The sequence below is a fragment of the Megalops cyprinoides genome, chromosome 8, assembly GCF_013368585.1.
Source record: "Megalops cyprinoides isolate fMegCyp1 chromosome 8, fMegCyp1.pri, whole genome shotgun sequence".
NCBI lineage: Eukaryota > Metazoa > Chordata > Actinopteri > Elopiformes > Megalopidae > Megalops > Megalops cyprinoides.
The window spans coordinates 19,887,505-19,915,020 of NC_050590.1; the positions used below are offsets into that span (position 1 = coordinate 19,887,505).

General features: G+C 38.2%; 1 protein-coding gene and 1 long non-coding RNA gene across 6 annotated transcripts in view; one reads left to right on the forward strand and one right to left on the reverse strand.

Annotated features, from left to right (window-relative positions):
* LOC118781718 (phosphorylase b kinase regulatory subunit beta-like) overlaps positions 1-21,709 on the reverse strand; it is a 61,362-nt gene extending 39,653 nt beyond the window's left edge. For 4 of the 5 annotated variants that reach the window (XM_036534730.1, XM_036534727.1, XM_036534729.1 and 1 more), the window contains exons 1-6: positions 21,630-21,709; positions 15,144-15,230; positions 6,769-6,907; positions 5,193-5,292; positions 2,168-2,275; positions 1,376-1,456 (exon numbers count right to left, since the gene is read on the reverse strand). In XM_036534730.1, coding sequence (XP_036390623.1) covers positions 1,376-1,456; positions 2,168-2,275; positions 5,193-5,292; positions 6,769-6,907; positions 15,144-15,230; positions 21,630-21,693 — 579 coding nt within the window. In that variant the 5' untranslated portion in view covers positions 21,694-21,709. Of the gene's footprint in view, positions 1-1,375; positions 1,457-2,167; positions 2,276-5,192; positions 5,293-6,768; positions 6,908-15,143; positions 15,231-18,579; positions 18,683-21,629 lie in introns of all 5 variants that reach the window. The other variant, XM_036534728.1, reaches the window with a different exon arrangement.
* Positions 21,710-22,018: 309 nt separating this feature from the next.
* On the forward strand, positions 22,019-22,885 carry LOC118781580. The gene is made up of 3 exons (XR_005005112.1): positions 22,019-22,185; positions 22,616-22,691; positions 22,774-22,885. It is a non-coding gene; the product is annotated as an uncharacterized LOC118781580 (long non-coding RNA).
* The last annotated feature ends 4,631 nt before the right edge of the window (positions 22,886-27,516 follow it).

Consider the following 27,516-nt stretch of genomic DNA (forward strand, 5'->3'; position numbering starts at 1 on the left):
TTTTCTGTTACAATCAGCATCCACTATGGTTTGTAAGTATTAGGAAAAAGGAGGGTGTGCTTAAATGTATTACTCAAGGACAGAGTGGATTGCAGTTAGATTGAGTCTGGGTGTTAGTGCTCTAGAAATTAACAAATGTGAAAGCATCAGGAGAGAGATGACTGACAGCAATTTTAATCTAACATGAAGAAAATTAAAGCCCTGCAAGTGCCTTAAATTGGGCCAGTGATGATGGGTGAGAAGCACAGTTACAGATAAGGGAATATTTCTCCTTTTATTTTCCACTGGGGTAAATTATTAACGCTGGGAGCTTTATCACGTCTTAATGAATGCTAAAGGCCTGAGATGCAACTATTTTTTTCTGTCCTCAATCTAGTATCTGATCGCGAGTGTGACTACAATACAGTCACTGACGCAAGAGGGAAAACATCACAGCTCGTAGATTTCTCTTCTTCCTTTATCCCTCTCCCCAAATGCAATCAGAGCTGTGACCCGCACACAAACATCCATCAGCGTACTGCACTGTGGGAAGTGTGCCCCCCAGGAGCCCAGGGCAATGTATTACCCACAGTGGTAGTGGGGGGAGGGCGCTGTGCACTGAAACTTTTCTGCTAAGGCTAAGTGTCACAGCTGGGATAATGAGATAACGAAATGGCAGGCAGAAATAACTACAAATAATGACTCCTATTTCCTGCTCATTTGTTTTGCCATATTTTAATAAAAGGATAAAAAATGGTTGTTGATTTCATGTTCATTCTCTTTAATTGTGTTAAGCAGTCCAATAAGCAGGGTTTTAAAATGCAAATTAATCCCACTTTTCCAGTATCTTTATACCAGAAAACCCACATGAGTAATACATTTGTCACTGGGGAAACATAGTTTCATTAGTGGTTGTTTCAGTAAATTAAGTAATTGTGTGCCCTCAAATCATCCACGGAAATTTGCAGTTACTGTTCGGCAACACAATATTCTATTACAACTTCTTTTTCACAGATAATCTTAAACACCCCCGGCAAATGAACTTGCAATTTTTCTAAAGGCTATTATTCAACACCAGCAGGTTAAGTCATACAGTCTCCCCAAGAACATAATTCTGGAATCAAAGACAAGCATTAAAAAATAACAATAATCTCCAACAGACGTAAAACAAATGGGGGTGTGTTGGGACTACTTTACAGGTGCACTCTCTCCAGACCAGAAGGCCACCACCAGTTTTACTAGAAGAAAAGTCATCTACCCACTTCAGTTTAGATATTTATAGCTTTTTATGTTTTCATTTCATAGTTTTATGCTTTATTAATCCCAGTTACATACTCTTCTACTTTGACTGTGGTTGCTGCTAGTTTCTACATAGTTCTACATAGTCTAGAATTACCTCATCTGTGTTGTAGATGATCTGAAGGCCAGAGCAGATCATTTCCACCAGGTAGAGCAGGAACAGGGAGACAGCATCAATCTGCATAGGGGAGACCGGAACTAGAGATTCAGCCAGTTAAAATTTGGAAGATCCAAGCCACCAGTCAAGGATGGTACATTTATGAAAGACTCATCAGAAAATTCACGTGGTGTCTGCCTGGACTGGAGGGGCAAGAAGGATGTCAGACAGCACCTGGTACTCAGTTAAAATATTATTATTAGCTTAAGATATAACAATAAAAAATTGTAAATTGTCTACACAGTGAGCAAATACCACCTTATAATCAGGCATTCTGTGGCTCGCTTGTTTAGGATGACTATAATAACAGAGCTAAACCAAGAATCCCAACAATGCATTTCATTGTTTCTTTGCAGTTGGCTAATAACAACAACCATGGAATTCTCATTACATTTAGAGGAAACTGAAAATACAATGCATTAAGCCTCCCACAATGTTACAGACATAATTTCCAGATATTCACTGGATGGAATTAAGTTATTGCAAAGTATATATATAGTAAGTATATAAAATATACACCTACCTCCAGCTCAGGTGGACACAGTGTGAATCTTAGTAATCAATGAATGTAATGAAAAAATCAAGAATCAGGCTTGCAAAATAAATAGGACAAACGTAAAACTCATTAATAAAAACTCAAAAAATAATTTAAATATTGAAATATATCAATTCATTTCTGGCTGTACGAATTGCTTGCTTATAAACAGGGCTGTCAGTTTTTACAGTGGTTACCTGCAGGTGACAATAATCATTGTAGGAGACCACCTCATCCCCTGTGTGCACGTTGAATATTGAGTGCAGGCATTTGGATGGATTTGGGTCCTGCTTAAACTGCTCAACCTGAAAGAGTGAATAAAGCTCTTGAATGTCATTCATCATAGGAAATGGCTCACAGAGGCAACATTTCTGACATTCTTTTATACAAAGCGGAGGGGAGGAAAAAATCGTATCAACATCCCCCCACCTGTGCAAAAACACAAACACACATGTATGCTTGCACACACACACATACACACACATGCATACACACAGGAACTCAATGAAGCAAGATATTAATGAACCAAGATTTAATAAACCCCCTGTATCTAGGTCTTAGACTATGGGTCCAATGTTAGAGCACACTGAATTTGCTGATCACATTGCTTTTGGATCACTTCAAACAAAATTGGTCTAACAGTCTACAAATCATACTGTGAAATTTGCCTTTTTGGCTACTGTGAGAAACACATCATCTGGTAAATCTGTGCCAAGTGTTAGCACCAACTGTGCCACACAGTCCCCTGCAGTTCTCTGGGGGTGTTATAAATAACTGACCTATTTTTAGATTTTCACCCCTCTCTTGGTAACTCATCAGGTCAACATAACCACCGTTGTGTCCCAGATTCACACGCACACTTATATGGTGTCTATCAGCTACACAATAAGAGCACTAGGGGCTGTGCTGACGACACAGACTGAGTTCAGAGACCCATCTCCCAACTGAAAGGTAAAAAACAGGAAAGACAACTTCAAGCTGGTGAAGATCACATTTTGGGCACTCAGTAGTCATGGACAGCCACAAGGTCAAACATATAGCACATCCATTTATAAAGGTAATTTCACAATGGTTGTAAGGATATAAAAACTGTTGGAAAACCCTACCCATGGCACACCAAAGGATTTAGAATATTGAGTGTTTAACATACCCATACCCAATTGTGCGTGTGTGTGTATGTGTGTGAGAGAGAGAGAGGGAGAGAAAGAAAAAGAGAGAGAGAGACTGTAATATCTGATTAGATCTGAGTTCTGTACCCATGGCAATTTTAGCGTGGGTGTAACTGCCAGTTATAACATTTGTTTTTTTCTGACTGACACTGTACATACTGTGCTATCACTGTTCACCCTCCTTTCAGCTGCCATTTGTCACTTCTTTTTTATGGTCCCCTTGCACTATGAGGACATTAAATTGGCTTGTTAATTTTTAGCAGTGGAGACAGATGCTAATGGGTACTCTGCAGTGTAATTAACAGCATAAATGGCACATTATAATTAAGACAGAAGAAAGCTTTCCCCTAAATTAGGTCCTTGAGGTCATGAGTAAATGAACAATGGAATGGAATCAATTTAAAGGCAAGAAATATGCTTAATTAAAGAACAATGTGACACAACATGATTCTCTTACCGTAGTTTCTAACAATGGTTTGACTCAGGACATAGATGGTAAAGATAAATGATCTCAAGTGCAATACAAGACTCCAGACCACTGCTTTCATATTTTCACGGGTGACAAAGTAATCCATCTCTTCTTGATGCAATTTTCTTAGAGCACACACAATTCAGGGATGCAGATTCATCAGAATACAAAGCAAAGATACCCAAAACATTTTTCAAGAATGGCATCAGTCATTGTACAATATGAAGTCTGTAAATACACAAAAAATACATCCATATCCAGAAAATCCACCCATCAACAGAAAAAGAAGCATACTTGAAAGAGTCTCTCAGTGCAATTCAATTTTCACAGTTCAACTACAAATGTAAAACAGACATAAATCAAACAGTGCTGCTGAAGAGCAATGTTGCATGGGAGTATTTTAGAACCAAAGTATGGTCCCCAACATGTGGTGGTATTTCAGAGGTTTACTCCAATGGATTAGTATATAATTTCTTAGCAAAACAGTCATTATTCCCACATGTATGTTACACCCACTAGAGAAAATCAAAGACAGTAACTTTTCTGGCATAATGTCGAAACTCCTAACTGTTGAGCGGCTTCAGTGGACAAGAGTCCAGCCAGGACTGGCAGTCATGCCAGGTTACCATTGATGCTGGTTTGTTTACTACACTAGCTAATGAATGACTCAGTGTTTGTACAAACAAAATTCACTCACAACCTCTACATACCACAGAAAAACCAAAAAAAATGCTTCACTGAAAATCAAATATTCCAGTGATTTTACGCATTCCATTTTTCTTCACAGTCCTCACCCAAATAATATTACATAAATACAATACTTTCAAGGTTCATGTAATTATATAATCAAAAATGTTCATGAATGGTGATGAACAAATTCATGAAAATTCTATGAAATATTTATGAAAGGAAATATATTCATTAAAGTAAATGCTATGCTTGTAAGAAAGTGGAAATAGTCAGTTCAAAGGAAAAAGAAGCCCAAAAATTGTGATGCAATGTCCTAAGATTTAATTACTTGATCTCTAACATTTACACACATGTCATCTTTTCACACATGGTTTATTTCCACTTCCTAACTTGCCCATGAAACAAAAGGTCTGCAAACAATTTATTCACAAAACTGTAACTGACTTGGCCCCAAATAAAGGCAACAGAGAGAATTCAATTTCTTTATTCAAATTATGCTGAACCAAATCATCCTCCAACTCATTTCAGTGAGTCAGATTATTTTTCTTATTAATTCTGTACACAATAATAATTTCTTTGTTTCCTTTGAATGTTGAAAATGGCACTGGTGGATATGATCGGGATGGACAACAGTGTGACGAAAAGCATTCTAGATGTGAATTTTATGAGTATGCATAGACAGTACTACTGTACTTGATAGCATGAAATGCCTTACAGAATGTTGAGCATTACATGGCAAGGGTATCTGTTACACAAACAAATAGGATTAATAAAAGGGAATGTATTTGACAGGAGCTCTTAACTGTGTCTTTGAGGAGGACTCTGTATTGTCATACTGACGCATTCAGCAACAGCATGCCCTCAAACACAGACCTGACACAGACAGGCCCTCACCTTGTCAGACTGGCGCATGTAGCAGTACAGTATCCCTCTCATGCACTTGATGGCTGAGTGCTCCAGCTCGTGAGTGCGCCCCATGTCATCATCAATGCGTCTACACACATCACAGAACAGGCAGAAAAGAATACAGCAAGCCATATTAGGCTATGGAACAGTTTATAGTTTAAATAATGGTCTAGAAAGTAGAAGTTGGGCTAAGTGTTAAATTGTTGGGTTAAGCCTATCAGTACTTAAAGGGTACCTACAGCAGTTTGTGGTTAGCTGTATCTTGTAATTTAATATGAATGTAAAACCAACTTTTTCTGAAGAAGAAAGATTAATACTTAAGACTGAATCCCAGGGAATCTGTTTATCTGGACACATGGTTATTTTCTCAAAGGATGACCCCTGGTGATTTTTTATCTTCATATTTCCTGTAGATGTAAAATCTACTTTCATGCTGTATTGCTTTCAGTTATCACTTTATTTTGAAAGTGCTATTCAGTTTCTGCCAAGGCAATCTGAACAAATTCATGGTGTGTCATGCACCTATAACAATGCTAAGGATTTATCAAAATCAAGTGCCCTTGAAAACATCACAAAGCAGAGCAACCAGGGAGATGTGAGAGACATGCAGAAAAAGAGCTTCATTACAGGATTAATGAGTCACACTGCCAGGAAATGAGTGGAAATAATTAATCGTAATGCCAGGGAGCACCGAATGCAGTTAATCAAGAAAACAGAAGCCAACAATCACCAGTGAGAAATCTTAAGAAATCATAATTCCATCTTTACCTTTTGTTGGATGCCTTTAATGTTTTGTTATGTGTTAGGAAACAGGAAAACTCCAGACATTACTTCTAAAATAAACTCTGCTGAATGGAGCATTCCATTTATACACTATGCCCATTGGAGCACACAGATGAGAATATCTGCTCCAATGTATCCACATTTCTTGATTAATGTACATAGAGGATAAGTGATGTACTTGGCCTCAGCTGTCATTTTGAAATCCTCCTAATTAAATTCTTCTGACAATAGTAATAGAAGCAAATCATGAGTGATTGTAGACTCCTCTGTTCTACTACACCACTGCATTTTTATTCTCTCTAAACTGGAACTGTGTTTGCTGCCCACCAATTAATGCTACTGACAATCAGTGTTAAAATGTATTTATTCAAACATAATGTAATATTCATATATACATTTAAAGGGAAATTTGATCAGGCATATTCAAGAAAGAAGTGATTCTGTATCGTCATTTTATATTGTGAAGGATTCATACCCAAGCTGGCTACTGTAACTATTCATGAGAAAAGCAATATGTTCTGTGGCATGTATTTCAGATGGCAAACCAGGGAGGCTAAGCTGGGATCAAGTTTTACAGAGTAGTTTGAGTCACTTACATTGATAGAAAATAATACTACTTGTATGGCCAAGTTCATGACCCAGATGTGACGGAGGGAGAGAGACATTTGTAGATATGTGTGTATATTTAGTATAAGGCATGACAAACTCACAGAGAGACATTATAGTGCAATGCCATGGTAAACTGAGAGCTCATTCATACTTAATGGGATGTGAGGCTGACCTGTAGGCCAGGGACAGAGCCCAGGCACTGGCTGCACAGTACAGAGAGTCCCGTACTTTGGCCTCTTTGCAATCTGAGCATGTCCTCACTGGGAACAGGCCAGTTGTGGGGCTCTGGAAATTAAGGATGGTTGACTTCACTGCAAAGAAAGAAAGAGAGAGTGAGGAGATTACACTTATAATGAGAGAGGACATACAGGAAAGACTGACTCAGATAGGAAAAAGCTGAAAATCTGAATATCCTAGAGGCCTCCAAAAGCAGAACAAACATAAACAAAAGACTCTCTTAAACAGATACATGTGGAATAAAAAAGTAATGCATAAAGTGCTTGTTCACATAAACCCTTTAATATTAAATTTCAAAAGCTACTAAACAACCAACATCATTCATGCATCTTATATCTATGTGGAAATGAGAAATGAACAACCTGGCTAAGAAAATAGACAATATGATTGACCATGCAAAGATGGTTATAACTTTTGCCAGGTCAAATTACTTCCAAGAAACACAAACATCATTTCTGATACTGAAATCGTATCATCATTCTCCAGTATCACTACACCTTCACCTTTAGAGGACTTCAGACTGACCAAATGCTATTTCCAACACCTACTTTAATAACTCATACTCAGTGGAGGGAGGAGTGGTGATTTATCTCATACTGCACCAATCCCTCTCCCTCTACCTCAGCTCCATTAATGATGCATAATCAGCCTGGATAGTGCAGTCCATTTTCTTCACCACATTAAGTCGCCACAAATGAAAGGGACATTTCTTTTGTGTGATCATTTGTTGGAGAAAGTCTTTGTCAATTCAAAGTTACAAAAGCGCATGTGTACAACAAGGGAGTGGGTGGAGAAATACGCTGAATATTAATACACTCATCAACATCTGTGTCATATTTTGTGCCAATGGCAATATTTCATAACACATGAAAAAGCTTACTGTGATATCTGTTCCAATATTCACTGATTAAAAAGCATATGATAAGTGATACTAATAGCATCACTCAATTATGGTGCAAACAAAAAATTACAAATATGCATCTAAGTAGCCAGGAACAGAATAAACATTATCTGAGAAAGTAGCTTCCTAAGCCTAATTCTTCATCACAGGCATACACATGTATGGTGGATACTCCTTGTAATAGATAACTGTTTTGCAAAAATAAATAAATAAATAAGATCATATACTATAAATACCATACTGCTCACACAACTTCATAATAGTCTACAGTTAAAACCTGAGGCTCCTTCTCATCATAGATCATTATAATAACCTTCTCAATGAATTGCTAATACCAAAGACAAGATCAGTATGTTTCTCAGCACAGGCAATTTTACAAGTGTCCAACAAAAATATGGCTTTGCTAAACATTTCATTAAAACACTGTGTGTTTTTTCCCCATCCTTAATCTCTCACAGGCAGGGGACAGACAGAAAGCCTGTTGCATCTACTGCAATCGGCAGGTAAAAATTTAATTCAGTGAAGCATGTCAGAATCATCACATAAACAACAAAGGAAGAACCACAAATATCCCAAGAAAAAACCCTCTGTGCTCTTCCTAATGGTCTGACCTAAGGAATACCCCTGCATTCACATTCTCACAGTTTGTGTAATGCTATAGATCACAGTTGTGCCACTGATGCCACAACAATGCACTTAAGAGATCTGACTCACCAAGTGTTACTTCATCAGCCTAAGCATTTCAAATGACCACTACTCCAGATGCAAAAGTATGCATTATCATGATCTATGCCTTACTACTCACTGTGAGGACAACATATGCTCTAAAACCACACCTTACCTGATCCCAAATTGTTCAGAATTACAGTACAACCTTAATTTAAAGCCTTGGAGATGAACAGATCACTACTGTCTGAAAATTGCTCAGTCCTAGTATGATATTTTCATGCTTTCTTAATGTTTAGCACATTTTCCCTGCAAAAGTAAAACCTGAGGCAATTTGACCTTTTCTAGATAAATAAGGTTCGAGTCCAGCGGTATATCACTTTGTCAGAAGATTAAAAAGGGTGTGTTATAAAGTTAGAGCTATTCTTTCATTCTTATTATCTGACTTGCAGAGTGTTGTGGTATATGGAACCAAATTTTTATGAATGATGACAGCGACAAGTCCCAATGTACATTAAAAGACATGATTAATGTCCCATGCATTATGCAAATACGGGCCATGGAAAGTTATCAAATATCCAGAAATATGTTTACCAGATAATGTCCTTTGACTGGATGATTAATTTCATTTTGTAAGTCTTTGAATATTCATTCTAATACTCACTTAATTATTCAATTATTCAAAGAATCAACAATAACAAAACAGCAAAACTAACAGAACCTTCAACACATTCAAAAATCAAACAAACTTTTTTATAAAGGTGTGTGTAACAAGGAAATGCATGTTGTTTGATCGTAGGGTGGAGATAAGTGAATGAGTAGTCATTTTGCATTTTCAGTGAAACACTTAAATGACAATTTCATGTCTATTTCAGTTTCTCTTGATTATAGACTAAAACATCTTAAGAGTTCACAAAGATTGACAATGAGGTTATTGTTATTAGATATCTATCAAATACACAGTGTTTGAACTTTGAATTATACTTTCACTTATGTTGAGCATTGCATTGGAGAATAAATTTTGCTGGAATGAAAATCTGAATATCAATTTATTAACTATTCAGCTTTGTAAAAAATGATTGCATAAACAATGTTCTTCAGACTTTGCCATAGCAAAAAAGTGTATACTGATGCCATCACTATTTCCAAAGAGGCCTCCGAAAAAGTGGTAAGCTATAAGGTACTATAAATACTTATCTCTATTAATTATTATTAAGTGCCTGCATCAACACTCAGAAGTGAAAGAGGGTAATGCGAAAGTTGAGTTCAGTTTACATGGAGTCCCTACAGCTGTAGAACAATGGCTTAGGTTAAAGATTACTGTACTTATGATTTTCATTTTCTAGTTATGCAAGTATGAATCCAACTGCCATTTCTGACATCACCCAGGTTTCTTCTTCTTGTCAGAGCTTTCCTTTTAGTATTCTCATTTCAACCTCAGTAACCTGTAACGTGTCTTTGAGAGTTCCTCAGAACAAATTCTGAAAAAAAAAGTATGTGCAGTGCATTGAACTGAATTCATTCAGTAGAGAAGAGAATGCTCTAGACAGTACAAAACTGCTTGCAAAACTTGTAACTTTCCCCCAGAGAGTTTCATGTTAACCTTAAGACTGAGAAAATAAGATTGCTGTATCTGAGACAGAAAAAAAATACTTTATAAGGTCAAATGCACACATACCTAAAAAGATGTGCTAATCTGTTCTTGTAACAGTAAATTCATTCTTCAGTTTCATCAATGGATTCAGAAGGGAAAGTTGCCAGGCAGGATGCCTTTTGAATGTTCAAATTATAGTCTTTTGAAGCTATAAGAGGCACTATATGTATTATATATATGTATGTATGCATAACATGCTGATTGACAGATTCGTTTCTCCTATGCAGAAAAAAGCGTGAAATTAACAGGTTTTCACAACTATAAGAATTTTTTTTTTTTTACATTTTACTGGTATTCTGTACTACAATTACAGTATTGCATATCAATGTACTGCTTAAGTACAAATGTTTCAATAATAGCATACAGTAGTGTGGCTAACCATAATGACAACATTTATTGATACAACATACAGTATGTAACATTAAGAGCATGTCAATTGCTATACGTTACTTCTTACAATTTCATTAACATTTCTCAGTCTAGCAGGTGGCTGATGGAGAAAATCAAGTGGGCATATTCAAAACACAAAATAATGTTTTTGCTTTTGGAAGTCAAATTGAGAGGGGTACTTGAGACAGTAGGATGTATTACTGACTAAAGCCAATATACTGACAGTAAAAAACTACTAATAATAACTGGATAAAGTACTGCAGAAACGGACGCATCTAAATTGTTAATTTACAAATTTATTCCATGACTGAAAAAATACCATTTTACCCTCCAGTAAACTGCAAAGCTCATACTGCTCTTTTTTTTTTACAGGTTCAGTCAAACTGCCATTGAAGCCAAATGTAATATGTGACTTAAACTTTACACACACAGACACACACACACACACATACACATGTACATACACACTCATATATACGCGATACAAACGTCCACGGTCTTGTGTCGTGGTTCCGGAAGACAGAACCGCGGACCCCCCCCTCCCCAACCAACCCCAACCCCAACCCCAACCCCAATCCGCTGCAGCTCTCATTACACTTCTAATGTAACAAAACTCATTTTTCATTTCACAATTAACACTATAACACATGTAAATCACGAAATTATTATTCTATTTAATAGGGGTGTTACAGTACACGTATTTGTACCGTACCGTTCGGTACAGGACATTAAGTTCGTTGCGCATTGCAATCCGAGTCTAGTTTTAACCACTCATGTTACGTGCATAACTTTTTTATGCTCTGATGGTCAGTCAACCGAAACGTGCGAAAGCCAACCACCTTCAAGTAGGGCTAGAAGCCACGGCCCCTTTCCAGAAATCTCAGGCTGACTGGTATTGTCCATTAGCTGAAGTTTCAAAACCTGGACCCATCACTGTGTTGATGTTAACTTTGAAACTTTAGAGGAACATTACTTCTTAAAAATGAGAGAAATGACAAACTGCTTGTGTGCGGTATTTATATATGCTAATTAACTAGCTAGCTACCAACGCAAGATAGCTGTTTTCTATTGTGTCTAGCAAACTTGCTAGCAATGTTGGTGTAATCAAAAATGCTTGCTGTGACGTGGCGCAAAATTCACTTGTTCATTTTTCAGGCAAGCGATCAAACCCGCGCGAGGAAAGTGAAGCGAAATTTCACGTCATGTTTGGTTAAAACACACTGTAAGGCTGTTCTCACACGGAGCGTCTTTTTTGAAGCTGTCAGCGTCTGTTTTACATAATAATCCTGTGGAGTAGACAGTGTTTTCAAAAACATCCTGAGCGTTTTTTTTTTAAAGACCGCCGCTGGCATTTTTTTTTCTGCAGCTCAGGGTGTTTTTTTTTTTTTCAGTTGAAAAAAGTTCACCTTCTCAGAAAAAAACACCCTATGTCAAGCGCTTTTTTGACAGCTGACCCATCACAAGCGAAGTAGTGACACCTGTCATTTCCCATAATAGCCACCAAAAATGGAGGAGGTAGCGGTGGAGACGTTATTGTGCTAGTTGGTCCTCCGTGTGCCAACCCGCCTAGGCATGGACTCTACAAGACCCCTGAAGGTGTCCTGTGGTATCTGGCACCAGAACATTCGCAGCAGATCCTCCAAGTGCAAGGTGGAGCCACCGTGGATCAGACTTGTCGGTCCAGCACATCCCACAGATGCTCAATCGGATTGAGATCTGGAGAATTTGGAGGCCAGGGCAACACCTTGTACACTTCATCATGTTCCTCAAACCATTCCCGAATAATGTGTGCAGTGTGGCAGGGCACATTATCCTGCTGAAAGAGGCCACTGCCGTCAGGGAATACCATTGCCATGAAGGGGTGTACCTGGTCTGCAACAATGTTTAGGTAGGTGGCACGTGTCAAATTGACGTCTACATGAATGGCCGGACCCAGGGTTTCCCAACAGAACATTGGCCAGAGCATCACACTCCCTCCACCGGCTTGTCGTCTTCCCACAGTGCATCCCGGTGACATCAGTTCCCCGGGTAAATGGCGCACACATACACGGCCATCCACATGATCTAAAAGAAAACGGGACTCATCAGACTAGGCGACCTTCTACCACTGCTCCAAGGTCCAGTTCTGACGCTCGCATGCCCATTGTAGGCACTTTTGACGGTGGACAGGGGTCATCATGGGCACTGTGACCAGTCTGCGGCTATGCAGCCCCATACGCAGCAGGGTGCGATGCACTGTATGTTGTGACACATTCCTCCCATAACCATCATTAAAATTTGCTGTGACTTGTGCCACAGTAGACCTTCTGTTGGTTCGGACCAGACGGGATAGCCTTTGTTGCCCTTGCGCATCGCGATCTGCCCAGCATCACAAGAGTCTCGCACCACATATCACTAGCCTGGGAAAAGATCAAAATTCAAAATTTGAAGTACGGTTTCTACTATCGCTTTTGTGAAAAAATCGTAAGTCGAGCCATCGTAAGTCGGGGACCATCTTGTACTGTAAGGCAGTTGCAGAAAGTGCTACCATCGTCCCCTTCCCCCACCCCTTAAAGTGGATTCGTCCATCCATGTAATGTCAGAGGTCGGGTGGGAAATAATCAAATCAAGACAGAAAGAGGCTATTATGAAGATTAGATAGCAATCAAAAATACAAATGGATAAAGGTCCCAAAAAGAGAAAAGGTGGAGCAGAAAAGGTCAGAGAGAAAAAGAAAAAAAATCTTGAGGCTGATGCTGCAAAATGTTTTAAGTTGCAGTTATATGTTTTGCAGTGAAATGTTTCAGGCTGCAGTGATAACATTAACAGTCCACCGGCGCCAAATGAAGAGGAGGAGGAAAGAGTCTGGATGCAGTCAGACCAGTGGAGAGCAGGGGAAAGAAGAGGAGGCCACTGCTGAGGATGAGTGACATGACAACCTCGCAGGTGATACTGCATGTAGTAACAGTGTTAACGGAGCTAGCAGAGCTAACGGAGCTAGGCCAAAGGGGATTCGCCATACTGAGCCTGCCATGAATTATTTTGCGCACCCAAAACCAAACGAGTTTGATTAGCTCTTTAAATACCATCCAAACCAGAACACAAAAAATACACTTGTAAAGAAAGCATTTCAATGCAAGAATGGCACCAATGGCTATCCTGTTTAAATCATAAATGTTAACTTGTACAACAGCAGCACAGCTGTTTTTGCCAGCATATTCCCCATTTTTGAATCTGTCTTGAGGAATTTTTCTCAGCATGGTAGTGGAGAGTGTACGACCACAACCCCTACGCACAGCAAAACGTCCTGGAGGCAATGGTGGACACGTGGTGATGTGTCTGTGGAGTCTATCCTGGGTTGGATAAGACACACAAGGGCATTTTTCCCACTCTGCCTGGTCACCACTACTTTATATTATCCCGTATCCTTGGCCCTGTTTGGTTCTTATTGGTGGCCAAAGGATACAGACAGGTCAGAGGGCAAATGGTGACCTGGGCACCGTCCTTGGGGGTGTGCCTGTGCCTCGGGTTACCTGCGGGGCTCCTGCTGATAAGGGGAGCAGCAGGACCGGTTTGGGCAGGTTTCAACTGAGTCGTAAACAAAGTGCCTGTGAGAGGTGAGGGTGGTGCACAAACAAAGACAAAGACATGTGGCCCTGTAGCGAAGGGCGAGAGCAGTCACCCCCACCCGGCCTTGAACCTGGGTCTACAGGGTACCAACCATGCGACTTTGACCGCGACGCCAAAGAGCCTGGCTAGCTACCGTGTGCTCACGGAAGCAGAGTAGCACCCCTCCAGAAGGCGATTCTTGCCGTTATGCTGAACCATGTGGTGAGGGATGCACCAGGACTCCTCTGCCCAGGTAACTTCTTTAGGGGCCAGCTGAATAGCTGTTAGCTGATAGTTCTCCTGTTTATTTTGATATGCAATACGTTATGAAGCGATAGGGACTTTGTGACTTCTTCAACCGAGAAGTAGGAGTGTTAAAATGGGTGAAAAAAATAGAAAAGATATTACTTTGCTGAAGTTTGATCTGTTTTCATAACGTGATTACTTCGGTATGTACAAATATGTGACTAGCATCATTACAAATCTCTGGTTCTGCTCTTTCTTGTGATATGTGTTCCATATCTATGCAATGACAAGTTCATGAGTAATTCAAACAAGAGTAATGGGTGTGGAGATGGATGCAGAGTTGTATGCAGATTGTAATTTAAATTTGATGTAAATTCAAAATTATTTTTCTCGCCAACACTTCATCGAATAGACAAGCAACTAGCATTGTTAGTGATGAATACTTCGTGAGCAATTCAACCGAGAAGAAGGGATGTGAATTTGGATGGGCTTTAAGGATTAAAATACATTTTTAGTGGCAATTGCAAGGGACAAATAATATTTTAAAGATTTTTCCAGAGACCCCAATACCTATAATGTACCATGAATGAATGCTATTTACAAATGAGTATGCTTTAATGGCCTGCAATATGTTCTTTTAATCTGACTGAATCTAAACCTTATGCATAATGAAGTAATGGATAAAAAAATTATTCTATTTGCAAATATGTTAGCTTTCATAGCGAGTATAGCTAGATGTTCTGCATGCTGCCAATGGAGAAAGCTATTTATGGCATGATTAGGTCCAGATGCAGACTTAATATACAACAGTCAGCACATATAGCAGGGATGGTATGACATGCTCCTTCCAAAGTGAACATCTTACCTGCATTGTAGTACCGGTCCAGTTTCTCCCACAGGGGCTCATCTTCACGATGGAGGATGGAGAGCTTGAGGGGCTCATAGATTGAGCCTGGAGAAGAAATTAACACATTAAAACAATTAATTTCTCTCTATTGTGATTTCACTGAGGGAGTCAAATAAGCTGCATTTTGATCCATTCTGGGTTTTTTGTGTATGGTTCCACTGCTGGTTTGTGAAGCAGACAAATGAAGTGCAAAAACATTTTGGCTTGAGGGTTCACTTACTACACTTTACATACTATTAGAAGATAGTTGTAGAACATTACACATTGCAACTATTGGACATTTTCACAACAAAGCTACTACTAAACTTAAAATTAAAACATACTAATCAATAAACCTGTAACATTCATCAGTCATTCTTGTTGCTAACATAAACCAATGCATTTTCACTGTTTTGGTATGTCTAAAAATTCAGTATCTTTTTATGACAACAGGGAGTCCAACATTAATAACATTAATTGACATTGGTTTTATGTTAGAAAATATTTGTAAGAAAAATACAAAACTGAAATATGCAGTATGCATAAGTGTTCAACCTCCAAACATTAACATTTAGCAGAGTCACCTATTGCTGCAACATTAGCTTTAAGTCCTTTGGGGTAAGTATCTACCAGCTTAACACATTGATTGTGAGTAATTTTTGCCCATTCTTGGCATATTTGCTTCAGGTTGTTCAGGTTGAACGGATGAAGCTTATGGACCCCAATTTTCAAAAAGCGCCACACATTCTCAATGGGATTGAGATCAGGACTTTGACTGGGCTACTGTAGGGCATTCATCTTTTTGTTCTTGAGCCCTCCAATGTTGCTTTGGCCTTGTGCTAAGGATCACTGTGTTGCTGAAAGGTGAACTTTCTCTCAAGCCACAGTTTTTATCAGACTGAAGCATAATTCTTGCAGTTTTTCCCGTGTATTTTGCTCTGTTTGTACAGAGGCAGGTTTTATGCAGAGCTGTTGATACTGTTGATTGGCACGCTTTTACACTACTCTCAGTCACTGAACTCTGTAGCTCCTGTGATTGTTAGCCTCTCTGTGGCTTCTCTCACAAGTCTCCTTCTTGCTTGGATGCTGAGTTTTGAGGGATGGCTTTTTCTAGGCAATGCTTGGGTGGTGTGATGCAGATTCTACGTCGTGATTATTGATCCAACAGTGTTCACTGGGATACCCAAACACTTGGATTTTTTAAACCCTTTTCCTTATTTATGCATTAGTATTACTTTATTTCTAACTTCCACAGAATGCTCTTTAGTCTTTATTTGTACACCTTTCCTTAAGATTCACAGCCTTAAACAGTGTGGAGTTTTTATCCAGAAAGTGGGAGTTACTTTAATAGTTCACAGGTAGAGACCAATCATAAAGCAGGTATGTCCGCGTTAGGGCAGTTTGTTTTAATCTGTGTAATCTTCCAGGGCACCAGGGTTGAATACTTATGCAAACAGCATACTTCAGTTTTTTATTTTTTCATTTTTCTTAAATATTTTTTAACATAAAACTAATATCATGTTAAAAAACATGATTTCAGTCTTTCTAAATATCACAGAAAGAAAATTCAATGTATCATTTGTAATTCAGTAAAATATGAGAATTGGTTAAAGGTCTGTACTACTTTGCAAGGCACTGTATACAAATACATGAAGACTGCATAATGTAAAACTACTTTGTGTGTTGTTCAAATGAGAATGACAGATTAAAAAGGCCTGACACAGTATCAAAATACACTATCAAAAATGCTGTTTTCCTCTTCTGTTTGCAGTGGAAAACTACAGGCAAATGATGCTGTCACTCAAGAATGAATAAAATTGCAGATCAATAACAGTAGACAACAAAGCATGCAGTCACACCAAGCCCTTTTTTCCAGATCGCCTTCATCAAAGCAAACATCACAGAAAGCCCTTCGTACAGAGCATGATTACAAATGAAGGATAGCAGCAGAAATTCAGAATAATCGAACCTGTCACCAGTATAGTCACCCAATATTCTTGGCACAGCAAAGTTAAGGAAAAATCATTTATTGAACCACATTTATTTCAGACACATTTAAGTTTGGAGAGATTTGCATTTTAATGGGATCGACCATGGGTCAATACTTCAGGCAGTGGAATTCACGTAAGGACAGGCAAATCACCATAATTTCCATCAGCTTTTAAACAGCAGGCACAAAACCATCACTTTTGAGATAACTGCAAAGCACTGTAGCTGCAGAAAGCCAACTAAAGCTTCCTTTTAACCCTGTATGACTGTAACAAGCTTTTGGTCCTGTGATAATATCCTAGTAATTCCATTAAATGGAACACCTCTACAATAATATTGACTGATAAACAGAAAAGAAATTATTTTTAACTTTGTGTATAAATCCACTGCTTACATTGTCATTGGGTGGCCAAGTCTTAACAATTAAGCATTTTCTTACCTTGAACATAGTTACAGTAATACTGGAGGGATTTTTGAGATGTGTGAATGTTTAACAAAGCTGCCTTGACGATTTTAAGATTATTTTGGTTTGAGTGACAAATTATGACCAGTTGATAAAGCTGGAGTTACATTATTAGACCTGACTAATTATTTGGCTGTTCCTATGAGAATTGCTGGAGATTTTTAGGCTATGTCATGGTGTAGCCAATGTCCCTACCTACATTCAACCATGATCACTGGTGACATAGACTACAAAGCACTACCTAAATAAGTCTGTTGTACTGAACTTTGTCATAGGGCCCAGTGGCAGATACATAGCTAACTTTCTGTTCTACTATTTTCAGTTTCTGGCTTAAACAAGTTGAGACTGAATAATTTGTTCCATTCACCTTAAAGCAAAATTAACTTCACTATATAAACCAAACGATATGAACACCAACCAGCGCAGGTAAGAGGTGTCATTAAGCCTAAAGCTGATTCTGAACTTCTGTATAGCTCATTTTTGCCAAAAGGTAAACAAAGAAAGATCAGACTGATTTGAGATCAACCTATTTTAAGAGTTATACTCATTTAAATGATCTTGCACCAAGCACCCAAAATGAATGTTATTTTTTGGGTACTGTGAAGCACCTATTCAAGTAAGTCCAACATCACAAATAAGCTGTGTACCTCTGTCATCACTACACTGTACCCAACATCAGCTTCAGTCATGCAGTCTATATTATCCATCATCTTGAGGTTGGCTTTGATAAAGTCTGTTCTGTTTCATGCAACAATAAAAAGTCATGTGTTCAATGTGAAATAAGTTAAATATAAATTATTTTAAAATGATTACAATCTCTATACACTGGTGAAAAAAAGTGTGGTCACTTCCCATATATTCAGCAACTCTCAACCTAAAACAGATCAGTTATTTAAAATTTCAGATGGATGCTCAATCAAGGTGAATATATATCCTAGGTCTTACACTGAATTAACCACTTACCATATCTTTGAAGTTTGTGTCGGGCGCTGGAAATCTCATACGCTGAGCTGGCCATTTTCAAAAGGTGTAAAGGCAATCGTCTTTCATCTAAACTACAAAACTACTGCAATTCAAATGGTTAGTAGGGGGTTATTGGAAATCAACAGGAAATTGCATAGCAAGCTCGTTTAGCATGGTTAATTCAGACAGGCAGTAAATTAAAGCAAATTGCAATGCAGTGGAGGACATTTTTCAGCTTTTACTTATGATGCCTTTGAATGCTAACATTTAACGTAAGGTTTGATTAATAACAGAATATTCTGACAATTAGCTAGAGTGATGGGGTATGATTAACTGATATATGGGTAAGGTACCATTGTGTTGTGCTGTGTTGTGTTCAGGCGACCTAGGTCTTTATCTATTTAAGGATTATTTATATTTTCTAGCAGTCACAATAATATAGGATCCACTCTGAGTTTGAATCGAATTTGGAGTTTTTAGGGAAAAGTGAATAGGCAGGCCTATCTGAAACACAGGCAAAGTGCTTATTTGGATGTATTAGCCACAGACCAAGTCAGTGGTGTTTATACAATTGATTTATAAATGTATGGCATATAAACCCAAACAATTCCCCTCTGTTGTGCATTCTCCTAAAACTATGAGCGGTGCCACTTAAATTGTTTTCATATCCTTTCAGTGTACATATTTGTTGCAATTTTTCACAGAAAATAAGGCAGAGGTATTGTGCTAACTGAAATAACAATGAGCCCACCCCTTCAAATTTTCAGATTTTCAATAACATTTAATCATCCTTGATGTACCAGCTAATTTGGGCCATGTTTCCACAGTCAGACAAAAAAAGGCTACATAACCAATCGTGTTTTGTCTCATGGTCTTTTCAAAAAGAAGTTGGCAGACCTTGTGGCCATGCTAATGTCAGTTCATTATTCATTGCAAACACAAACTGTATAAAAGATGTAGGTTGCCGGAGCATGGATTCTATCAAATGCCTCTGGCAAACAGATCACAGAGGTACTATTGGAATGAAGCCTTTTACAACAAGTATATGTTTATTCTTAAAATACTGAATACATTTATACACAACAGTATTTAACAAGTAAAACATACACAGAAAATAATATAATGAGGGCAATTATCGTGCAACTCCATCTTTGCTCTGTTGGCACTTTCAGATTAATTTCTTATTGAACAGTATTGACCACAGTCTTCTAAATTCTCAAAAAAACACAAGTAGTTTGTGTTGGTAGACTGAGGACAGATATTGTGGAATAACTAATAATGAATACACTTCTACTATTTCCTTCCACCCTATGTAACTATGAAGTACCCATGTTTCCAGGCTAAATCTGGAAACATGTAGTGAGTACTTAATCATTTAGCTCAAAATTAATGACACTCTGCTCCTGTAACTTGCAATATTATATTCCCTTTTACTTCTGTCCATGGATCTGTAGTTTTTACTGCTTTACTCTGTCTTATGCTTTTAAATTAAAGGGGCAGGACTGAAGAAACAGCAAAGTAATTCTGTAAGGCAGTGTGTAAAATATATTATTGAACAACATTTATTAAAATTAGTCAATAGAAGGATATAACTGTGACCTCAGATGTGTACACCAGGCTAGACAGAAGGATATTTCATTAAGAAAGGATATCTGTGCATATAAAGGAAACCTATTTGCTAGCTACTCTATGAGAGCAAAACATCAAGTAATTTATATACTATGACTAGTTATTTTTTATGTCTGTATCACTAGCAAAGCAACACAGTGGCACTCTTATGTGATTTATGAATGCAAAAAGATTTTTTGTAGGAGACCAGAGTAGGAACCTGACAGAGCAGGAACCTCTAACAGAGAGACAGATAACCACTGGAAAAAGTGTATGCGGTGTACTTGATAATGCAATGGTGACGCCCACATAATTGATATGATGTATTAATAAATCTAACTCTTAAATACAATTAATGTGTTGTACCACTTTTAGTATTTAAATTACTATTAGATGTATTACCTTTGGAGTGATGAGAGCAGGCAGAGTTGTTGGAGTCACAGCTGTGCATTGACAGTAGTGTATGACAGTGTGTAAGCAGTGTGTGATATGAGGTGCAATCCCCAATTACAAAGAATTCAGAAAGCACGGTCAGTCTGGTGATGAATGTGGGGTGTGGAATAAGGATATTTTCAGCTGCAATGGATCACAATTTGGGACTTTTTTTATTTATCATAAGAAGCAAACTAAAAACTAAAAGGCAGGACATTCTTTTCGACTCATCATTTCTGACTGTTAGATGAAGGGCACGTGTTATGCTCAGTACTGTTAACACTCAGTACGGCACAGCTATAATATTACTCTGAATGCAGGTTCCTTATAAAATAGTCCAGTATTACAAATGCTACATTGTTTTTGGTCATCATGATCGCATTATTATCGAGGTTTGGAAGCAGAGGCAAATGCAAGATAGCTACAGTAGAAAGGAAACAACATGAAACAGGGGATGTACTGATTCATCTATAAAGCAAATAATGCAGAACGTAACTACTGAAGTTTTGCATCACCTCCAGTACTGTCTAACGCAATTAACAGCAGCTGTTAGAATTTTAATTAAATTCCATAGTGATTCCAAACCGTTCCTGCCTATCTAGCTAGTGCCCGCTACAATGTATAGTTAAGGCAAACCTGTTGGCAGTCTATCAAGGAAATGAAAAATTGCCAAATAACATTGTAAAACAAATAATCATCGAACGTCAACTAGCAGGAAAGTCGCTTGTGAAATCTCTTCCAGGATCAAAATATTTGTTTTTAGAGTGAAAAGTACTTCCCTTAATTGCTGTTTGGAAAAAGAAGAACTGCTTTGGAGCGCTTAAAATAGAGCCTGAACTTTATAATCTGACCTTTTCAATCCCCAGTCCCCTCGTTTAACATTGGAAAGACAGTAGCAGTTTGCAGCTCTCTGCACAGTGCATTTCATATCAACCAAGCACAGACAAAAACTGCATTGCACATGTTAAAACAGAGACTGAACACCATGCAAGTTAGCTAATAATTCAAACCTGAACGTTTTGATTTGGCTTTGAACTCCAACAGCTTCCACCCGACATCCGCCAAGCTAGCCATGTCTATAGAAGTGAGAAATAATAATACTGTGCGACACTGTTGTAAAGTAACGATGGGAAGTGTGATATTGTGACGTTGTTTCATCTGTGCTCATTTGACTAAGAGAGGGTGGTGAAATAGCCAGCACTTATATTGTTAACACCTACCACAATCAGAATAGACTTTCAGGTAGCGTATGGTCAACGAGAGTCTGAATTCTCAATGTCTTGTTTATGTCAATAAAATAATACATGTTTGCAAATGAGGGCACTTGCCACACTGCCGTAAAGCGTTGTGTGTCATATTAGTTTCCCCGTTAGTTTCCAAGCAGCGGAGATGTGGATATCATGTCTTGCTTGATTGCAGTGTGTTTTTGTTTACAAGCAACACTATGCCGATTTTGCGCTCCAGGATGTATCGGCTTATTTGTTTGGGTCTGAATATTGTGGCAGTGTTTCTGCATTTGGAGATTTTAACTCTGACAAGCAGTCTGATATTTCATCATCAGAGAACGTTAGTATATGATCTCGTTAGCTACCTGACCTGTGCAAACACTACTACCGAAATCATTTCCAAATTATCTTATTAACTGTCCAGTTTTCCAGTTAGGTGGTCTAGTTAGCTACCCGCAAATACGGAGGTGTAGCCTACACGCTATACACATAGCAAAGCTAGTTTGATGGATATTGTCATTTGCTTGTTTTACAGGTTCATAGTCGTGTTTAATGTTAAGACATTATCTCACATAATCCCACAATGGCTATCTATCGTTATTTAAGTTAAACAGTAAACAATCCCAGAATATGCACGGTTTCAGATTCATTGATGCACGTTATCACGACTGTCCGTCTGCAAAGGTATAACGGGGTTTATATTAAGCCTCACTTTGGCAATCCAGGTGTTGCAATCTGTAACCATGCATTTTCCCTCTTCCACCTTTCAGATACTGAGCTCGTGGCAGAGTTGGAAGTTCCATACTTCAAGCCTAAAGTACATCCACCCAAAGAGGTCTTCCCTAAGTGAGCATGTGTGCCTCGAGCTGATTTTCTGTCGATTTGAATAAGACGCATACACCACTGACAGGATGCTGCGCTCTTTTAGTGATGCCATCATCAGCAGCATAGTTCCTGCCGACCACAATGGAGACTCCCAGATGGATGCCTCCCCACAACCCATCCCAGGAGAAAGTCCTCTTTGGAGACAACTGTTTATGTTTTCTGGGGCAATAATCAAACTTTAGGTAACCTAATTTCTGTCCAGTTCCATAGTTCCATAAAATGTGCATTGAATTAAATGAAATGCCTACCTGCAGCAAAAAACATACATCTTGGCACTCAATGTAGGTAGGTGCATGGACTACACATAAAGCAGCTTTGTAGGCAATCCTGATTCTGCGTTATTTATAACGCTTTTACTTGATTAATTTATTCATTCCTCAAGCAATTTATGATATTATTGACTGTCTTACAAAATCATATATGTAGAATATTTATATTCATATTCATAATTTCAAATATTGATAGATTCATGTAAAATGTTTGTCAAGGCAGAAGGCCACCAGCATAAAGGGGCATACAAACAGATACCCGTGGCCCATTTTAATGGCACCAATAATTGGTGCAGTCATCTAATGTACCCAGGTCAGTTGTATTCAATGTTAACGCAGTAGTCCCTGCATTTGCTATTTTCATCCTGTTTGCCTTGGTACTTTGCACACTGATGGGAGATAGTTAACGTTTTAAAAGAGAAACTGTAGACAGCGAAGTAGTAATGGTGTACATATTTGTACTTCATGTCACCATCAGGGATCCATTCACTTATTGTCATGGTAGTATGCCAGCCATGCCATCACATGTGTGTTTTACTTAAAGGAAATGCACAACCTTTTTGTGCCATCAGCTTGTGTGATGTGTCATCAACTTTTTTATCTGTACGAAGATCAGAAGGCAACCAAAAGTCCTCCTTAGTAGGTTTTTAGACTAGTCGCACCTCTTTGGACTTCACCATTGTGCACAGTGTTAGAGACTTATTGCACCATTATAACCCCAAATTGAACCCCAAACTGTACAGGTATCAGTACACAGTACAGGTATCATTCAGCAAAGTCTTGCTTGGGAAGTTTGGATAGCAAAAGAAATAATACTGTTTTAAACACAACTAAGATCATTAAGAAGTCAGAAATTAAATGTGCAATTTGCCTCAATGTAGAAACATGCTGTACTTACTCCAAAGAGAATCTGAGATAGTCATGCCAGAATAGCTCTGATTTCACACATAATGATCCTGATTAATACTGAAGCTTCTTCAGAGTACATCTTGTGGAAGTAGAAATGGAAAAATTACTTCATTATTTTCATAACTGGTGTGATGATATCCATTTATCTGTTTTCATTCCACTGATAATGGCTAATTGCTCATTTTTTCCAATGAACATAATTCAAAATGATACTTTTTTTCTTTTTGCTGTAATGACAAATTTAAAAGGTCTGTGGTATGGCGGTCCGGGGTCTGTGGTATGGAAGTCAGCTTTTGGGTCAGAGGCTAAGATGCGCATTCCCTACTCCAATGCTTTCATTGATCTCAACAAGGATTTCATTGCCAGGAAGTCAAAGTATATAGTGATGGTTAAAGTGGAACAAAGACAGGCCCTTTCATAAGGGATGATATATTCCGTGTATTAGATATCAGTGCTGATTTGGAGTGCAATTTCTAATCAGAACTGGTTTGGCCTAAGGAATTGGGATTAAAATTTTGCCAATATGTTTGCCCTTTAATATTAATTTGCCCTTTTAACGAACATTGTCAGCAATTGGGCATGGCCACAGTAGTTGAGTTCAGCACTATGTGCTAGTTGGACCGAAAATCTGAGTCTTTTTGAAAGATATTCCAATATGTATGTCTACATATTAATATATGGCAGGGCTACACTGATATTTTTCTTTTCTCCATCCATTTGACCCTCTGTTTTAGTTGATTGTCTCTTTTGTCAATGCAATTTGATTTCTCCTACCACTTTTGACGTAGTTAGTGGATATGGAAAACCTGCTCTATGCCCACCAGGCTCAAGGGGCCCTGTTTAATACTCTGTAAAATCACACATATATACATCTAAAACAACAATATTGACTCTTACATTAACAGACAGGAAGTCTCTTAAAATTTTAAATTAAGACATTGTAGACACATTCTTAAACATGCCATATGCCTTGCTGTTTTTCATTGCATTTGAATCTCATGTGGTTAAAAACATCTTTCCCCAGGTGGAAAGTTATAAATCGGGGAGAAGGACTAATGCAGAGTGTAGAATGCACCATTGCATACAATGATTTTGATCCTTAGTTTACTAGTCTCAGGGTCCCTAGGTGTTCTTTTAATCCATGCAATTAGATTAAAAAGTAACAGTTTTCAAGTAGAGTGAACTGATTTCCTTAACCACTGAAAAAATTAATTAGTTTTGTCCTTTGGATTGTTTCCCTGTCGATCACTAAATTGACACTGTCTTACCTGCTGCTATGACTGCATCATCTTGCTTTGCCAACAGGTTAAAAAAGGTTATTTTAACAGAATCCAGGACCACTGCAGTGTAACCTGAGGGCTAATCTTCTGATGTTTTTAAACTTCAGGGCAACAACGTTTAATTAGAATATTTAAGCTGCTGGGGGAAAAAAATCTGATTCTCCCCACACACCGGCTTACAAAGTCTATGAATCAGAGCATTAAAATTTATAAAACTGATCGTATCATGACAGCACGGGATGCAGGTTTCTATTTTACCAAGGCGAAAAGAATTAATGTTGCACCTCTCTGCATACTGATGTTCCTCACTTGCACAATACTGCAAGGAAGTGATAGTGTTGATGTGAGTCACCATGACTTCAGGTGTACCTCTTGCTTATCTAATGACCATTGCCATTTGTGAAAATCTTTTCCCCTGGATTTAAGTCACAGTGGTACCTGTTATCTTATTAATATTGCATCCTCAACGTAAGGCTGTAACTTACAGCGACCACATCACCTTGCAGCCACATAGCATCAGAATTATGAACTGCAGTCCAATTTTATCTGTAGCAAAACACAGCTGCCAGTCTCTGCTGACATCACACTGTCAGAGCAAGCAGGCTTCTGAAATGATCTGGAAGGTGTCCTGATGCTGTGGAAAGCAGCTTGATGTGTTCCACTTGGCAGTAATGAAGAAAAGAGCTTTCTAAATCTCTGCAGCTGTGGAGAAATTGCTGTAGATTAACAAAACTGAAGGCTGCTCTGCAATTATAGTAGTCTGCATGGTACTTTTATTTTGTGGGAAAGAGGGTGAGATTTCACAGACGAATTAGAGTTTGTTTCATCTACACCACTTAGCTCAAAGTCCTGGGTGTTGGAATACAATTAGGTGTGATTGCATTTGATTTCAGATGTGACTGAGAGACTGTATTGACATATATACATGCACTTTTCTCTACAGAATTCAGGGACTTTTCAGTTTAGCACATATTGTAACACTTAAGTGTCAGGTCTCACTTGGGTGTCTCTTTTCAGTGACAAACTGCAGTTTTACTTCATATAGACATGCACAGGGGCAGGACTACAGGGGCTTGAGCCCTGGCATTTTTGTGTAGATAAGTTATATTAATCACATTAACTCTGAGGAAAAAAGAGGAATAAACCTAGTTTTGTAAGGTTTAGGAGTAGGGTTAGAGAGCCACTTATTTCATATTTGATATTGACTGATGTGTCATTTAAAATATTTAGTAAAGCCTCTTCTTCTACTTTGTTTTCACAACCTCTAGAACTGGGTTTTTCATTTTCAAAATATTGACAGAGATCACAAATTACATTGCATCTTCATTACATCCTCTTTGAGGCTGGGTTATTTACCAGAACAAAAAATGAGCGGATTTATATGAAGGTCCTGCCCATGTCTCAACCCCAATTCCATTCATATGAGAAAGGCTGTAAACAGATCCATCTTGACCAGTTCATCAGGTGCTGATAAAATATCCCATCTTATGTCAAGGCCTCATTTAAGATTTAAATCAGACCATTAGACATTCCCTTTCCCCTGCTATGTAGTAGGCTGTTGCTTTTGTGATTCACATGTGAGTTTATTTGTACTTCATACTTAATCTGCTGTCTGGCCACATAGTCAAGACAAGCCAGATAACATTACCAAAGACAGACTAATAGATAAATACTATTAAGCCTTTCTAATAGGCTAATGCAGTCATAGATGAGTGGCTTCATACTGCTATGTTGAAGTCAGTATCACTTACAATAAAGGAGCAAACGATACTTGAAAAGGAAATGAGTTTGGATAATCTTCCATCTTAGAGAATTACCCAGTGGAAAAACTGATTTTTCAACATGAAGTTACTTTGAAATCGAAATCTCATTTCACATCTTGATAAGTTTCTGTAAAGTCTTGGTAAGAGGCTGTGGGCCAGTTCATTTAAATTAGGTTGTTATAGCCAAACAATTATGGAAAAGTCATTACAGAAAAATACACACATAGATAATGATAATGCAGTAGGACTGGTTGCTAAGCAGCATCACATTGAGGTGCTCTCAGCAACAACCATTTAGGCAGTCTTTTCTGTGGGAATGACAAGATAATTGCAGTGTCTTGTACTGTCATATAAGGAAAACAGATTTGCCAAATGAAGAGGTTGCTGGAGCTAGAGTTCATGAAAGGATTAACTCCAGATGTAAATTACAGCACAGAAAGGTGTAGGCAATGTCTCATAGCCTGCTCTTTCGATTAAGAGGCCAAGCAGTTGAGACACCTGTTATCTTTAGTTCAGAACCTCATATAAAAATTATTCTGACTGTTTGTTGTGTCAGCATAATTTT